The following is a 16,902-nucleotide window of genomic DNA, read 5'->3' as shown; positions in this document are numbered from 1 at the left end:
TGGAAGAGAAGAGCACAAGAAGGAGTAGGACAAGAGAAGAGACAAAATGAGGGAGAAGGAAGGAGAAGAAGCAAAAAAAAAAAAACTTACAAGAACAAAGGAACTCTCCCTTTTCTGTCCAAACATCCCTCATAGACAATTATCTAGATTCTGTACAATACTTCAACAACAATAAAAACATCTAAAACAAAAGACACCTATTCTATTCTACCTAGTAACAGCCCATACAATTAATGGTTCAAAACTTATAGAAATACTGAATGTTGATAGGGACAATACAGATCTTAATATAAAGTATGTTGCTAATAACCGCCATCAATGAGCTAGTTACCTCTGAATGAACTCTCTGAATATGTGACTGAAGATTGCCTTTCTGAGAAAAGGCTGCAGGACAAAAGGCACAGGCATGTGGTTTCTCACCAGTGTGTTTAATCATATGAGTTTGTAATGCTCCCTTCTGATTAAATGCTTTTCCACATTCACTACATTTAAATGGTCGTTCACCTTTAAAAAAGATACAACACACAGAGATATGTTCTCATTAGAAATAAGTAATATTAAAACACAGAAATTGATTTTAAATTTAAAATAAATTTGGTAATAAGAGCACACTGAAATTTAGTAATGCATACAAAACTGTAATGGAAAAGAACATTTTTGTCTACCAAAACCCTAAAAAAATGGCCCTTGTATATTATAATTCATTCTCTCTCTCTCTCTCTCTCTCCCCCTCTCCCCCCCATGGGACAGCAACAATCACTTTACCAAGAATAACAAAATCATATTGTGAGGATTAATACTGTATTATATATAAAAGTTATAATTACAGAAGTTATCATAAGTTTTTAAAGAAAGTTTTCAGCAAGAGGCTAGCACTTCTGCCACAAGTTGGTGAAGTATGTTTACAGGTTGTTCATAGGATGACCCTAGGAACCCACCCAGAACTTTTTCCAGCCACAGCCTCTAACCATGGTCTGAATTGTCTTTCTCTGGTAGAAGGGGGGCATTCAAGACCCTTCAAAAGATGCCCCTTCCATGACTAAGAAGCAGGACCAATCCAAAAACGTTGTCTTCACATAGTGTAGAAGGTATCCTACCCCTCCCTGCCAACCAACCCTGCCTCTGCTAGGGACGGGGTGCTAATCCTCTGAGCTCTGTAGTTCAGCGGTTTTTTTCACCATCCTCTTCTCTTCTTCCCTCTCTCCTCACCAGACTCCAACATCCCATTTCTGAGCAAGGTAACTGAATGGGTGGTAGCATCTCAACAAGAGGTTTCTGGATAAATTGGATTATCTGTCAAGTCAATCTGGCTTCAGACAGGCTTTGGGACTGAAAGCACTCTGGTTGTCCTGGTAGATTATCCGCACTGAAGACTTGATGGGTGACTGCATCTCTGTGGACCTCTAGGTAGCAACACCATCAACTATGGAGACCTTCTGGGATGTCTGGCCAGGCGTGGCCTGGGGGGGGCACTGTTTTGAAGTGGTTCCAGTAGGACCCAGAAGGTGTTACTAGAGGACACCTATTCAGCACACCGGTTTTTCAGGAGCAGCAGAGTTCCATCTTATCCCCCATGTTATTAATATCTATAAGAACAATCTCAACAAGAAAACTTCTTCCTTTTATTCAATGGTACAGTTATAGCTGTAGATTCAAAATTTCTAACTATTCAACATTTGCATTAAGTAGTCCTGGAAATCAAACAAATTTCATTTCAGAAAAGAACACTGAAACACTGTATTGGAATTTAGGACAAGGCTGACCTCTTGTGTCCTTTTTCTGCAATTTCACATTTTAAAAAAACTGAGCTTGTTTCCAAATCACATTATTCTCATTTCCAGCAAGAATTAAAATTAAAATACAAATTAAAAGTTGTTTGCAGGTAAATTAAAAAAATATTCACAATGTAGAACCTAGAAATGATTGTATCAGTTTGCTTGCCAACAAATATCAGAAGGCACTCTGAATGATACATCTGACACTTCAAAATAAAAGTGCTCACTATTGGTATTTCAACTTAATTGTTGCATTTTAGTGCAACAATTCTGTGCATTCAGCATTAAAGTCTTTAATGCAAAAATTATTTTATTCAATCATAAAAGTGTAAAATGTGATACACAGCAAGCAGTGAGTAAAATGTGATACACAGCAAGCAGAGACATGCAGTCAGGAGAGTTGGAGCCTCCCGTCCTGTACTGCTGCAATGAAAATGGCCCCAGAGCCTCATGTGTCTCCAATTAAAGTAGCCTCAAATAGAGGGAGAGACGAGAGCTTGTGGCAGCAACAGCTCAGCCTCCCGTTTCTGAGTGGCTGCGCAATCACAGGGGAGGCAGAACTGTTAGTGGCACAAACTCGAGTCTCTCTGACAAGAGCTGCAGCAGCAACAGCTCTGCTTCAACAGGCAACATGATTGTACAGGGTCTGGAGTAGCTCCCCCCGAATGCCTTACAGTGTGACATCAAGTATTACTTCCCAGTCTGCATCCCCAGCCTTGGATCTCATTGCATCCCACTGGCAGACAGCGTGTGGAGTTCACTCTGTGACATGCTGTGGTTAATCACATATGTATTATACACATCTGAGATGAGTTCCAGCTTTTGCTAAAATGCATACAAAGCCCATTTTAAGCCATTGTTGGGGAAAATCAGTAAGCATGCTATTGTGAAAATACAGAACAATACTTGAATTATCCTGAATACACATTGAATTCACCTTACCTGTGTGTATTCGAACATGTCGTGTCAATTGACTTGGTTTCTGGAACGTTTTTCCACAGTGTGGACACGAATATGTAAACCCACTTCTGTCAATATTTCTATTGTACGATCTAGAATTTGATACCCTGCAAAAGCACATTGAACAATTAAATGTATTTGTATTTGATCCTATACTCATCAGCTCATTTAAAAAATACACTAATTTTTGTTCACTGCCCCCAATGATTTTGTATCTTAGGCACCCTACAAAGTCGGTGCCTGCTGATAGAATACATATGCATAAGATCATAAAACTGTATTCCAACAAACACTGCCCCCTAAATCTGTAACAAACACACAGCACAAGAGCCCCAACAAATGTCCCATGGTTAGTGGCAAAAAGACAGTAGCCATTTGGGATCTCTTATATCCTCTTAGTTCTTCTCCTTAACCCCAGGGCCAGGTTTGCAATTGGATGGACCATTCCTCCATAAATCTGTCCAATCCCCTTTTGAAGGCATCTAGGTCAGGTGCCATCACAACATCCTATGGCAAGGGAGGTGCCCCAGGCCACTATAATAATTTTGGTTGTTCAGTTCTGCACTTTTTTCAGCTTCACTGTATCATTTTTGAGATGTGGTGACCAGAACTGGACACAACAATGGCATCATAATATTGGTTGCTTTATTCTCAATACCTTTTTAATGATCCCAAGCACGAAAAAGGACTTCACCTTTTTAATGATCCCAAGCACGAAAAAGGACTTCACAGACGCTGCACACTGGCCAATCACTTTCATTGATCTGTCTCACCAGAACCTCACTTCATCTCTAACAATCAGTCACAGACAGCTTAGAATCCATCAGTGTGTATGTGAAATCTTGATTTCTTGTCCCAATGGGCATCTCTTTGCACTTACATTGAAGTGCATCTGTCATTTTGCTGTCCATTCTCCCAATTTAGAAAAATCTGGAGCTCTTCACAATCCATTCTAGATTTCACCACCAAGAAAAGTTTAGTGTCATCTGCACACTTGGCCACCTCGCTGCTTATTCCCAACTCCAGGTCATTTATGAACAAACTGAAAAGCATTGGTCCCAAGACAAATCCTTGGGGCACACTGCTCTTCACCTTTCATCTTTGTAAAAACTGCCAATTTACACCCAACTCTGTTTCCTGTTCTTCAACCAGTTCCTAATCCTTCTTTCTTGACCAAGGAGTTTTCTCAGGAGCTTTTGGTGAAGGACTGTGTCAAGTGCACTCTGAAAGTACAGGTATGTATCAATGGGTTGACCCACATCCCTGTTGATCTTTTCAAAGAATTCTAAAAGATTCATGGGGCAAAAAGTACAGAAGCCATGCTGATTCTCCTCCAGCAAAGCTTGCTCATCTATATAACTTAAGATTTTATCCTTGATTAGGTGTTCCACCACCTTAACCTGGAACAAATATGAGGCTGACCCACCTGTCGTTTCCTAGACCCCCTCCCCTGGGCACAACAAGCATGATGCCAAGGCAGTTTCTGCAACATACTTCTGAACATATTCAAATATTCATCTCACCTTATTTTGTAATGAGTTTTCATGTGCTCCTTTAGTTGGGTAGAAGAGTCAACCTCTTTTTTACAGGTTTTACAGACATAGGTTTTGTTTCCTGAGAACTCCTGACGATGTTCTTCCAAGTGTAGAGCCAACTGGCTCTGCAAAGTAAACTCATCTCCACACTCTGAACAGATAAGATTCTGCAAAAATTGCAAAACTGGTTTGATTCTTTTCTACAATTTCATAAAATCAACTGTTGCAGCAACATTTTGTGTCTCAAGAACTGTACAAACATTAAAAAGAGTGAAAAACGATATACACTTATTCTATCTTGAGAGCTTACCCAACTCCTTCTAGAGCTAATATAAATACGCCACAAATGTGTGAAATACATACTTTAATAAACAAATCCTATAAAGATAACTTGCTCTTCCAAAACTAGCTTAAAGATCTCACTATGATCACACTATGAGCTGGAACTACATAATGCCAAAGTGTGATTTATCATTAGGTAAATGAGCCTCCTGCTTTTCTTGTGTTGCTCAGATGCAATTAGTTTCTATATCTTTAGCACAGACCACTGTTTGCTATTGTGTCTGCATTTAATCACCAAACCAGAATCACAAACAAGATTCAGATATTAGTCCAGTGGTTCTCGAACTTTTCCGGCTCACGCCTCCCCTGATCCTTGTAGCCATTGGCCACGGCTCCCCATTACAACACCTCACCTCAGTTACCCCCAAAATGGGGATGAAGGTGTTATAATTATACACTAGAAACAAGGCTGCCAGCACTCTGAGGCTGCAATGCTAACCACACTTACTTAAGAGTAAGCCCCAACGAACAAAATAGGACTTACTTCTGAGTAGACCTGGTTAGGACTGTGCCCTGAGTTTGTTAGCAGCACACCTGGAGGGTTTTGGAAAGGGGGGGGGAAGTGATGAATTTGCAGGAGGGGAAGACTTTGTTCTGTGTGTATCTGCTAATTGCAAACTGATGCAAACTGAGATCTAGAGACTGTTTGGCTGGAATCCTAACCCCACTTTCCTGGGAGTAAGTCCCACTGAACACAACAGGGCTTCCTTCTGAGTAGACCTAGCTAGGATTGTACCTTTTGTCTTACAATAGCAGCCAACAGAGTACCACCCCCCCCCCCCAAAAGGAGGCAGGAGGAAAAAGGGATAGCTGAAAAGGAATGGGGATTTTTTTATTTTTAATCAATTTTTGGAGAGAAAGCCATCAAGAGTGGGTTTTTTTCTTTTTTGAAGGGGAAGGAAAAAGAGAAAGGTGAGGATCCTTGGTTAAGCTGACACAGACCCCAAGCCTATGTCGGTCTACTCAGAAGTAAGCCCCATTTGAGTCAATGGGGCTTACTCCCCGGAAAGTGTGGAAAGGATTGCAGCCACACCCTGCAAGATTACAACTCACCCCAAAGTAGATGGGGGCTGCTCACACACACACACACACACACCCAACATGCAGATGCCACCCGTTCCCCCCAGCAAGACGGAGGGATGCAGGCTGGGGCATTTGGACACCCCCCCCCCACTAGGAGCAGGCTGGCTCCTTCTTTCCCAAGCAGCCTTGACCAATCCCAGGTTGCGCAGGGCGAGGGGCACACTGGGAAATGTAGTCCTTGGGGCAAGGTTGCACATGAAGAGAGCTCCATGATGAGATGCGGCACGTCTGCCTGCCCAGCCAGCCTTCTCTCCCACCTCCCCCCACCATGTTTCACACTGTCCCACCCACCTCGTTCTCAGCCTCGGAAAAGCAGCAAGTCAGGAGGCAGCATGTGCAGCTGAGCTGAGCAGAGCAGAGCAGAGCAGCCTCTCTCCCCGAGATGCCTGGTGACGCCCCTGGAGGCTAGCCACGCCTCACTAGGGAGGCGGGATGCACAGATTGAATACCTCAGTATTAGTCTGTAACAGCTAATTACAATTTCTGTTAAAACCCTTTGTTTTGGTGCAAAAACCTTTTCCAGTAGAGTTCTGGAGCCTCTGAAACACACAAGCAATCACTTCCCATGTTTGTATCCAATGTGCACTTCAAAAAAATTAACGTAAATACCTCCTCCTTTTCATGTAGCATAATATGAGCTTTAAGACTAGCCACTCTGGAGAATTTTTTGTTGCATACAGGACAAGTAGGATCTTCTCCATTGTGGGTACATTTATGGAGTGTAAGGTTGAATTCAACATTAAACGACATTGGACACTGGTCACATCGATGAGGCTATTGATGAAAAATGAAATCAAGGCAATATTTCAGCTTATTAAGCAGATAATATACAAGACAAAAAACACATTAAATAGCGCCAAACACATCAAACACAAACAGCACCAAAATGAGGAACTGTCAATTACCCAAACTTCCTAATAGGGCCCAATCCAAAGAGTTACTTAGGCTGGAGGTGTTGCAAAAGTGCCATAAGGCACTTCTGCACCACCACAGGAGTCGAAAGACCAGTGCACAGAGTTGCACAGACCTCTGGAGGCCGAATTTGGCCTCCACAGCACTAGCTTCAGGTAAGTTTGCACTGACAGCAGGCCACTGGCACAGGGGTGTGGGGAAGGCATTTCAAGGGGCATTCCTGGGTGCGCAGCAGGCAGGGACCAGAGCCCTGGAGGACCAGGAGAGGCAGAACCAGGATTCTGCACTTAGGCCAGATCCTAACACCCCTCCCGGGCAGTCTGGCCTACCACTGGGCTGCACAGATCTGCACCATCTCTTTAGTAGCCCCATTCCGCCTCTGCTGCATTGCTTGGAATAAGGAAAATTAATTCCCCTTGGCCCAAATTGTGCCACCAGACTGCCTGCTCCAGGGCAGATTAGGAATGGGCCGCCCATGAATCTTCCCAATGACTCTCTTTCCCTTTGCCATATTTTCTCTGTTTACTGCATTTATATGACATAATTTTGCCAATGCACTTTGAAGCATTCTCCTCTTTACACTCTTTTGGCATTATAACTGGGCTTTACACAATGCAGCTTTACAGAATTCAACCCTCAACATTTCCTTGGAAAAGAGATTAAAATTTGCAAAACAGATTTGTGAGAGATAGAGCTGCTTGTCAGCCTGCGTGGGAGAACTGGAGGCCAGAAGTAAGACCAAACCAGGAAGATCCATTCTGAAATGTTGGTTCTTGTAAGAGAGAACCTCTATGATTGTAAAATTCCCCTTGAGGGATTTAGAAATGCCTGCCTATGTAAACTGCCTTGAATAAAGTCAGAGGAGTAATCCGATGACCAGAAAGGCGGTATATAAATACTTACTCATTATTATTATTTCAAAACTAAGATCCTAACGTACTTTATTACACATTGAAGCTGCGGAAATTTTGCACAGTTAGTTTTCTTGATAAAGTTTGAGTTTCTGTATTATTAAGCTCATTAATATATTTATACACTCAGTGGGTCAACTAGCTGTAATTCCTAACGCAACTGGTTATTGCTAGGCTAGGAACAGTAAGACATCCTTATAAAATAAGGTTTACCTTGAATCTTTCTAGAGATATTTAAGGGAAAGAGGATTATGAAAATTATGTTCACTTAGGCTTCTCAAAATGTAAATTTACAAAGAATTCTGAAATTTGATTCAAGAGAAAATTAAATGGAAATTTGCACACATTGTTCATTTTATCATAAAAATGACCCAGATTTATAGATACACACCTTGTCATTTTGCTCATGATCCCTCATGTGGCGCTGGAACTGCGTGTCTTTTGAAAAAGACAAAAAACAGATCTCACACTTACGAAAGTTTGATATTTTCTGTGTATAATTATTGCTGTCTGTATTCAGTGTTAAAACACCATCTACAAAATAAGCACAACACTTTTTTGAGTGAAACTATGCTTCCATTTGAAAATGTACTCTCAAATTAGACATTCTGTTAGTGCATTACAGAGGAATTATTGCCCAATAAGAACCCACTAAATTTGAATAGCAAGAGGCTAACATGAGACATACCTAGTATTCTCCTTTAATAGTTGAAAGACAATGCCCATTAAACAAAAATTGCCAAAAGATCTAAAAGTAATACCACAACAATAATTGTAGCTTCGAACCTGGAAGGAAACATATTAAAAATGCCTTACCAGTGGTATCTGACACTACATTAAATTAAAACTGATTTATAATCTTGCAAATGAACTTTGCTGAGATTCTGGAAACCTTTTCAAATTCAGTTGAGTTTTTTAAGAGGAGATTAATTTTTATTTCTTTGGAATTTCAATATTTAAAAAGACCAAAAAAATTCAGAGGCTTGTACTGCATTATACAGAACAAATTACAAGGTGGAAAATACCCAAGTCTTTGTAGATTTTACCTAATTAGCAGCATGGCCTTGCTAAAGAAACAGATGTTGAAGTGGAAAATAACAGCCCATCCTACCTACACTTTCCTGGAAGTAAGCCCCATTGACGCCAAAGGGACTTACTTCTTAGTAGACATGCATAGGATTGTGCGGTAAGCTATTCAGAGCACAGTCCCGAGTGCTCCCTGGGCCAGCGCAAGTTCCTTGTCCTGGCCCAGTACTGTTGCAAACATGCCATAACGAACGGTGCACTTCCTTTAGAGTTGGCGGGGCTGGCTCAAGGATACACAGTGGCCTGTAGAGGAAGGATCCAGCCTCCATGTTGCCCAGAGAAGCTAAGGTTCCACTGGTTCAGAGTCAAATTTTTATCAGAAATGTCAGAATGCCAGTGTTGGCAAAGTGAGGTAAAATTGAGCACATGGTGTGCTGAAGAGATGTGGAGGGGCAATGAGGTGGCATGATTAAAACTAGGTGCAGGATTGAACTGCAGGTAGGGGAGAAGACAGATAATGCAAGGTAATGGATTCCAGATCTTTGGAAATTAGGGACGAACAAGGGGAGTATGGAAAGGGAGGTGTTAGGTGTGATTATATGAGATTTTAGGATGGGGGAAGGAATGAGTTGTGTGGGTGGGTGGGGTGGAGTGGGAAGAGGTGGAGAGATGTGTTATTTGCCTGCTCATTTATTTGAGAGTGCAAATAACTCCCTTACTCTAAGTGCCAAAAAGTGCCCTCTCAGTGGAGCAACACAAGGAGGGTTGCTGCAGGCAGGATCTTTTTCAGCTAGCCAATCCTTCAGTCAGTGGCTCCAAGCAGACTCCACTTCACTTGCTTGCTTCTCACCTGATACACGTCTGACTGGCTCACTCTCTCTCTCATCCACAACATGGCTCCTGTCTGGCTTCTCCAACTGCCCAATCAACATGCGACAGCATGAAATTCAAAGTGGCAGCTCCTGGTCACTTCTTATAAGCAGGCTGCAGAGTGAGGCAGAGCAGCCGCTTCTGCTCCCTTTGCAGCAAGTACTTGTGTTGCCACGCAAGGCTCAGTCACTCTTCCCCCTAGCAACTGCTGTCTCCTCTGGCCCTGTGGCACATTTGAGGCTCACTTGTGGCGCACAGTGGTTGAAAACCTCTGCTATACATTGTATAGTGCAGTGGGTTTTTCACAAGGATTCCGCAGGTCGCCAGAGAGCTATGGCTCAGTACAGGAACCACGGCCTTACCTTGAGGATGCCTCCTTCCCGCCCCCACCACAGAACGCAGTATGGCTGCATTGTTGGCATGGCTGCATCAGTTCTGGAAAAGTGGTTAGAATTGGGCTGATAGTCCCATTGAAATTAATGGTGTTTATTAGTCTTATTTCATTGGTTTCAATTGTGATTAGTCATGTTTTTCTTACTGTACAACCCTACTTTTTAAATCTTTTTTTTTTTTTCATTTTATGGTTGTTCTGGCTTTTTAGAAAACCAAAAGTAGAAATAAACCCAATTCCAGTGTAAGAAGTTCATTTTTTAATAGAAGAAACTTAATTCCAAAGAATGACAAGAATGCAAACATGGAACTGGAATATATCCTGGATTCAGATGTGCCGTCAACACAGAGGATTTATTAAAACCAAAGCATGTATGTGTCACAATGGGTTGAAACACAGAGACTTATGAAGCAGAGGATCAGGAGCTCTCAACAGACAGCACCTGAGCACAGACAGAATAACAGTTGTAGATACTTAATAGAGAATGTAACATGCACAGCTGTCTCATTTCTTCTAGGTATGGAAGAATATGTTAGCAATTGCCTTGTTATGACACAGAACTGTAGTAAACCAAATCTAGGGAATCTGTGTGCAGCTTCATGCTTCTAATTTGGTTTTTTAAGGCACTAAGTTGGAGCCAACATCAGAAGGTTTCAGACTTCACTTCATACCTGCCCCTAAACAAGTGTTATACAGGTGCCTATGCTTTAGCATGGGGGAGGGGTATGTGATAAAGGCAGGTGATGTGGCATCACTAATGGGTATCTTCAGATTGAACAGTGTTGCCCATCTCAAATTTCTCACCTTTGTTCTCCTGCCTGGACTGGAGACACAAGAACAGACATTAGAAATGGCCAAAGGCTGAATGAGACAGACTAATTCTGATCAGTAACAAGAAGTGAGGATTGTACTCTGCAGGTTGAAGACAATTAAGGATGACGGACCCGGTGGTGAGAATGAAAAAATTTTTTTCCTTTAGCAGAGGTGCAGAGAGGGAAGAGGAAGGAGACATTAATCTGCTGAGATTTTGACCTGACAGATACCACAGGAAATTCAAACAGGTATGAAGCTGATAGTTATCCCATTGTTTGTTCCTAGCATTAGGTGTTATGGTATATGGCTCAAGAACATTACCATGGGCAATAAGTGTTGATAGAGTTACCCACCACAAATGTGTTTAAATCCTTAAAACCTAACTTGGAGCCCAATCCTAAACTCGTACTGCTGGAGGTCTGCCAGTGGTGAATGTTGCAAACTTGCCATAAACGTGCACATTTGCAGCCCTCAACATCAGCCAGAGGTAGCTCAGTGCCAGTTGGCAATGGGCTACTGCTGGTGAATCACCAGTGCTCCTCTGCTCAGTAGTCACATGCAAACATTCTGGGATAGGGGAGAAGGCGTGCCAGGGAAGGGAGCCCATTACAAAAGTCAAGGCGTGTTAGCATTACTAAACTGCACCTTAATGAAGTCAGTTTTCCTCTCATTTTTTTCCCTTTAGTAACATCTCCTTTGAGGAAGACTACACAAACAGCTTTTATTCCATGTCTACAATCATTTTCCCATTATCAGATGGGTTAGTAACCCTGGGTTTTTGGATCTTCCCACATCTCCTTGTATGCTGTCATTCAGCTCACTATAATCCACTGCAAAAAATTCAGATGGGCAGATTGCATCTGTGGCTGATGCTTGATTGAAGATGGAGGACTAGGGAAAAGTACAATTCTGGGAAGCCATAACAAGGGGAAAGACATTTAGGTACACAATCAACACTAAGAATTTTGGAAGAATACAGGAGGCCAAAGAAAATGAAAAGTAGAACAGCTCGCGAGTGAAAGAGAATCATTTTTAGTCTGCCCTCTTTTCATAGCTGCCATACCTGAAGAAGAGCATTGGCTCATCAAAGTCAGTACTGTCAACAACCAAGATATCATACAGGAATTCCCCCCCCCCCTTATTTGGGGAAGCCAGGAATTGAAATTGAATTTGAGATGAGGGTTGATAAAACTTCAGAGATGGTATCATAGGTACTAATGAAGTGGCTGCCACCCCAATCCTATGCAATAAAATAGGGCAGTGATTCTCAAACTTTTAGCACTGGGACCCACTTTTTAGAATGAGAATCTGTCAGAACACACTGAAGTGATGACCAGAAGTGACATCAAGTAGGAACATTTTTAACAATCCTACCTACACTTACCTAGGAGTAAGTCCCATTGACTATCATTGTTAAAAGTATATACATAATAGCCTGTTAAATGTACACATATGTAACACTTCCCCAAATGCAATCACATACCACAGTAGCATCAAGTATAATATATTAAAAATAAAATAATGATATGAATGGGGACCCACCTGAAATTACCTTGCCCTTTGGCTTGTCCTAACCCACAGTTTGAGAAATACTGGGATAGGGTAATAACTAGCACTACTACATTAGGAGTAGTAACATTAATGTTAAGAAGCAGTATTTGTTTAGCACTTCACAAACATGCAAAGCACTTCCCATGCATTCCCTTCCAAACCCTGTGGGGTGGTGTGCCAGGAGTTTGGGGGAGGCTCACAGCCCAATCCTAGCCAACTTTTCAGCACTGGTGCAGCCGCAATGCAGCCCCAAGGTATGGGAACAAATGTTCCCATACCTTGAGAAGGCTTCTGTGACTGCCTCCCCACCACAGAATGCAATGCACACCCCACTGGTACGGTTGCATCGGCACTGAAAAATGGGATAGGATCGGGCTGTTAGTAGGGCCACTGGTGAGGGGTGCAAGCCCCCGGTGTCAGTGCGGCATGCCTTGTCAACTGCCCAAAACCTGATGACAATTCTAGCACCTTGTCAGTGCTGCGAGATGAAAAAGGTTGAAAAATTGATGTCTCAACATAACCTAAACTGTGTGTATTTACCATGTATATTAAACCACGTGTATTTACAGTCAGAAACGGCCTGAGTGCAAATACAGCACTTGCACCACCCCTAGAGCAGACGTTTTCAACCACTGAGCCGTGGCACTGGTGTGCTGTGAGCGGGCCACAGGTGTGCCACAGGAATTTAGGGGAAGGTTGTTTATTAGTAGGGCCAATGTGTGTGAGCCCCCCACTGGCAGCATGGTGTGCCTTGCCAATGGTGTGCCAGACCATTTCGGTGCCTTGTCAGTGTGCCATGAGGTGAAGATGGTTGACAGCCCTGGAGTGAGGGAACTCCAGAGCTTCACCTGCGACATGGTCTGTCACTTGAGGCTAGGGCGCCACAGGCACGCCAGCCTGGCACTGAGGCACGCAAGGGTGGCACTGCCCAGTGATGCAAAGTGCCTCAGAGGAGGGCTCAGGATGGAGCGGGAGGCAGCCGAGCCAGTGTAGAGGGAGGTGGACCCGAGAGCGCCCCCTTCCCCCGAAGGCGCGCCGTCCCCCAGCACTCGAGGGGAGCTTCGTGAGGGGACTCGCCCGCCGCCCCTTCAGTCGGGGAGGGTGTGGGGGGGGAAAGATCCGCCGTGCCGCTGCCAGTCCCGTGGCCTTCACAGGCGCTCGCCCCCCGCAAAGCGCGAACCCGTGAAGGGGACGCTCGTGCCACACCGCGGCGGAAGCCCACCATTCCCCCCCCCACACGCTCCCGCGCCGCCCGCTCTGACTAAACCTCGCCTTCCCTCCCTCTATATATAGGTTTTTAGGAGCGCGCGGCGGCCGCCACACGCGGCTCCTCCGCCACCGACCGCCGCGGAGTTAGCTCGGTATCATTCCGCAAAGGGCCGGCCGCACACTGAAGTCCCACGCACGATAGGCCCGGCCATCCTCCATATCCGGGGACTATATACGAGGCCCGGCGGATTGTTTCACGGCGCCTTTCTCTCGCTCACCCTGCGCGCGCGGTGTGGAAGATCCAGCCCCAGCACTCGGGAGGCTTTGTGATGCGGCATTTCGGGAGGGGGATTTTTTTTCCTCTTTTTTTTTTTAACGAGCCCGCCCGCGCTTCTTTTTTTGGTTGTTTTTCTTTTTTACCTGACTCGGTGGCTGCTTTGGTGTTGTTTTCTCGGCCGCCGGGTTTTGGAGGCCGCCCCCGCGGCATGGTTGCCCCCTCCCCTTTCCTCTCCCCCCTCCCCCGCGCGGTGGAGCGCGCACGCGCACACTCGCACAACGGCGGCGGAGGGAGAGGCGGTTGGGCGGTTCGAACTCTGAGATGCAGTGGGGGAGGGGTGCGCGTGGGTGAGAGAGAAACGGTGGAGCAGCAGCAGTAACCGCGCGGGCACGCGCCGCGCTGTGAGACCGGAAAACAAGCCTTAGCGCGTGAACGCCCAAAAAGGCTGGGGGGGGGGCAGTGCGAGAGAGGAGCGCACGCGCGCAACTGACAACGGGCATCTCGTTTTAAAACAGGGAAGCGCTCGTGATCCCCTCGCAATAAGCCCAGCAGACGTTGGGAAGGGCGGGAGCCTGTCTTATGACCCCCCCTCACCCCCTGTAGGGTTTTCAGGCTGCAGGCCTGTCCACACATTCCTGGGAGTAAGCACCATTGACTCGAATGGGACTTACTTCTGAGAAGACGTGCCCAAGATTGGGCTCACAGGCTGCTCTCCTGTCCACACTTTCCTGGGAGGAAGCCCCATTGACTCTGATGGGGCTTACTTCTGAGTAGCCATGCATAGGATTGGGCTCTTGGGCTGCAATCCTGTCCACACTTTCCTGGGAGTAAGTCCCATTGACTATAGTGGGGCTTCATTTTGTGAAGTAAGAGGTGAGCTCTGTGCATGTGGAGAAAGAAACGAGTTCTAATATTAATAATAATAATACAAGTATTTCTATACTGCCTTTCTTGGTCCTCAGATTTCTCCTTGGACTTTATTCAAGGCGGTTTACATAGGCGGGCAAATTTAAATCCCCATAGGGATTTTTACAATTTGAAAGGTTCTATCTTTCAAGAAACCACAACAATCAGATGTTTCTTTCTTGATCTGGTTGCACATTCTGGCCTCCATCCTCCCAGGCTCAGAGCAGATGGAAATAACTGCTCAGCTGCTTCAAGGTCGCACAGTGCCAGTGGCCTTGAACTGGTGACCTTCGGCTGTTATCTTCAGGCAAATGGAGGCTCAACCCTCTAGACCAGACCTCCTGCCCAAGTCTAAAGCAGTGCTTCCCAAACTTCTTAGCACCATGGGTCACCTTTTTAAAATGACAACCTTTCATAACGCATATACTAATTTTACTAGACAAAAAAGATTTTTATTTATTAATAATACATTAATTAATAATTTTCAGGGTTCTATGCAACTGAAGCTGCTAGAAACCTTGCAGATAGATAGTATGTGTGTGTTGTGTTGGTTGACACTTGCTAGACCCTCCCTAGAAATGGAGTTCAAGGACTGTTCCCTCAAACCTTTACAACACTGGTTCCCAACCTGTGGTTCAGAGACCACAGGTGGTCTGTGAGACCCTGAGAAGTGGTCTGCGAGATCTCAGGAGAAAAGATCACTTTTGATCATTTCAAGCCTCTTGCCAAGCGAGCGCTCCCCCACAGACCACCAGAGAGGGTGGAGAACAGACTGTCTGTTGCCTATTGAAGTGCCACTCACTTGGGAGGTGCTTCCCCACGGACCACCAGAAAGAGCAGAGAATGGACCACCTGCAGCCACGGTTGGCAACAAAAGCAGCAACCCAATAATCTTCTCTGTAAATAATAAATCTCTAATAAATATTCTCTAATTATTACAAATTTAATTGTATTTGTTTGTGTGCAGGGGAGTAGTGTGGTCAACAATAATTCCAATTTTTGCCACAATGGTCCACGAGCTCCTAAAGGTTGGGAACCACTGCTTTACCGTCATTCCAGGGTACCTAGAAGGCTGAACTGAAGAGTAAGATGTGCAGTTAGGGACTTCCAGGCCAGAAAAAAGGCTGAAACCGAGTTCACACTAGAGAAAATGGGAAAATATGACATTTTAATTTAGAGCATGAAGATGACCTCATTCCACAGGTTAGCATTCTAGTAATGAGAGCAATTTCTCCATCCGGTTTGCCTGCTGCTTCAGTTTTCTTCTGTAAAGGGTGCTTGCAAAGTTTTTTTTTTAAACATATTTCAGAAACTTTTCACAACCCACCAAAAATCAGCTTGCAGCCCACTGGTGGGTCCCAACCCACTGTTTCGGAAACACTGTCCTAAAGGCTCAATAAAGTGGCAATACTCTATTATTCCTAATGTAGATAAAGTTAGTGTGCTCCTATGCGTGTCTACCTGGTGGCAAGCCATCCAGTGTTCAAGTGAGGCTTTCTCCCAGAAAGAGAACTACAAAGGATAAGATTGCAGCCTCAGGGCCCAATTGTATCCAACTTTCCAGCTCTGGTGGAACCATGCCGACTGGGTGTGCACTGCCTCTTGAGGTGGTGGTGGGGCAGTCACAGAGACCTCCTCAAGGTAAGGGAATGCATGATCCCTTACCTCGGGGATGCATTCCAGCTGCATCTGTGCTTGCAAGTTGGATAGGATTGGGCCTTCAGTTATTACCAGCCCTTCTGATCGTTTATCTCTTTGGGCACCCCTATACATTGTACTGCGGGCTGGTGTTTAGCCCCTAATTTGTAAATCTTTCCATTGAATTTGTATTGTTCTTTATAATTCTGTGCAGCCTCTTGTCTAGTCTTCTTGTCTATATACTACACTGCTACTAAGTTTAAGTAAATGCATGTGATAGATAACAGCACTTTTTTCTACAGTCCCTGCATCCATTTTCCTGCTTCCTAGATTGGCTTCCTGGTGTGTCTTTTTAGACTGCAAACCATCCAGATTGGGGCCTATCCCCCCCAAACAACATATACATGGATAGTACTATAATTAGAGGTGTTTGTTTCCAGTGAGTAGGATAGGATCACAGCCTGAGGGCCCAATCCTATCCAATTTTCCAATGTCAGTGCTGCTGTGCCAATGGGGCATGCGCTGCATCCTATGGTGGGGATGCAATCACAGAGGCTTCCTCAAGGTATGGAAACATTATTCCCTTACCTTAGGGCTGCATTGCAGCTGCACCTATGCTGGAAAGCTGGATAGGATTGCGCCCTAAGTCTTACAGTACACAATGGGCTGAGTAAAGTAAATGACACCTTTTTCAAACACCTCT

General features: G+C 44.4%; 1 protein-coding gene across 1 annotated transcript in view; it reads right to left on the bottom strand.

Annotated features, from left to right (window-relative positions):
* Positions 1-13,867, bottom strand: part of ZNF236 (zinc finger protein 236) — a 91,590-nt gene extending 77,723 nt beyond the window's left edge. Inside the window, exons 1-6 of the mRNA XM_066623772.1 lie at positions 13,799-13,867; positions 7,910-8,052; positions 6,305-6,469; positions 4,259-4,437; positions 2,718-2,842; positions 332-504 (exon numbers count right to left, since the gene is read on the bottom strand). Coding sequence (XP_066479869.1) covers positions 332-504; positions 2,718-2,842; positions 4,259-4,437; positions 6,305-6,469; positions 7,910-8,052; positions 13,799-13,865 — 852 coding nt within the window. The 5' untranslated portion in view covers positions 13,866-13,867. The remainder of the gene's footprint in view (positions 1-331; positions 505-2,717; positions 2,843-4,258; positions 4,438-6,304; positions 6,470-7,909; positions 8,053-13,798) is intronic.
* Between the last annotated feature and the right edge of the window lie 3,035 nt (positions 13,868-16,902).

Source organism: Tiliqua scincoides, chromosome 4, assembly GCF_035046505.1.
Source record: "Tiliqua scincoides isolate rTilSci1 chromosome 4, rTilSci1.hap2, whole genome shotgun sequence".
Classification (NCBI taxonomy): domain Eukaryota; kingdom Metazoa; phylum Chordata; class Lepidosauria; order Squamata; family Scincidae; genus Tiliqua; species Tiliqua scincoides.
The sequence above is the reverse complement of the archived record's forward strand: the minus strand, read 5'-3'. Positions and strand labels throughout refer to the sequence as shown.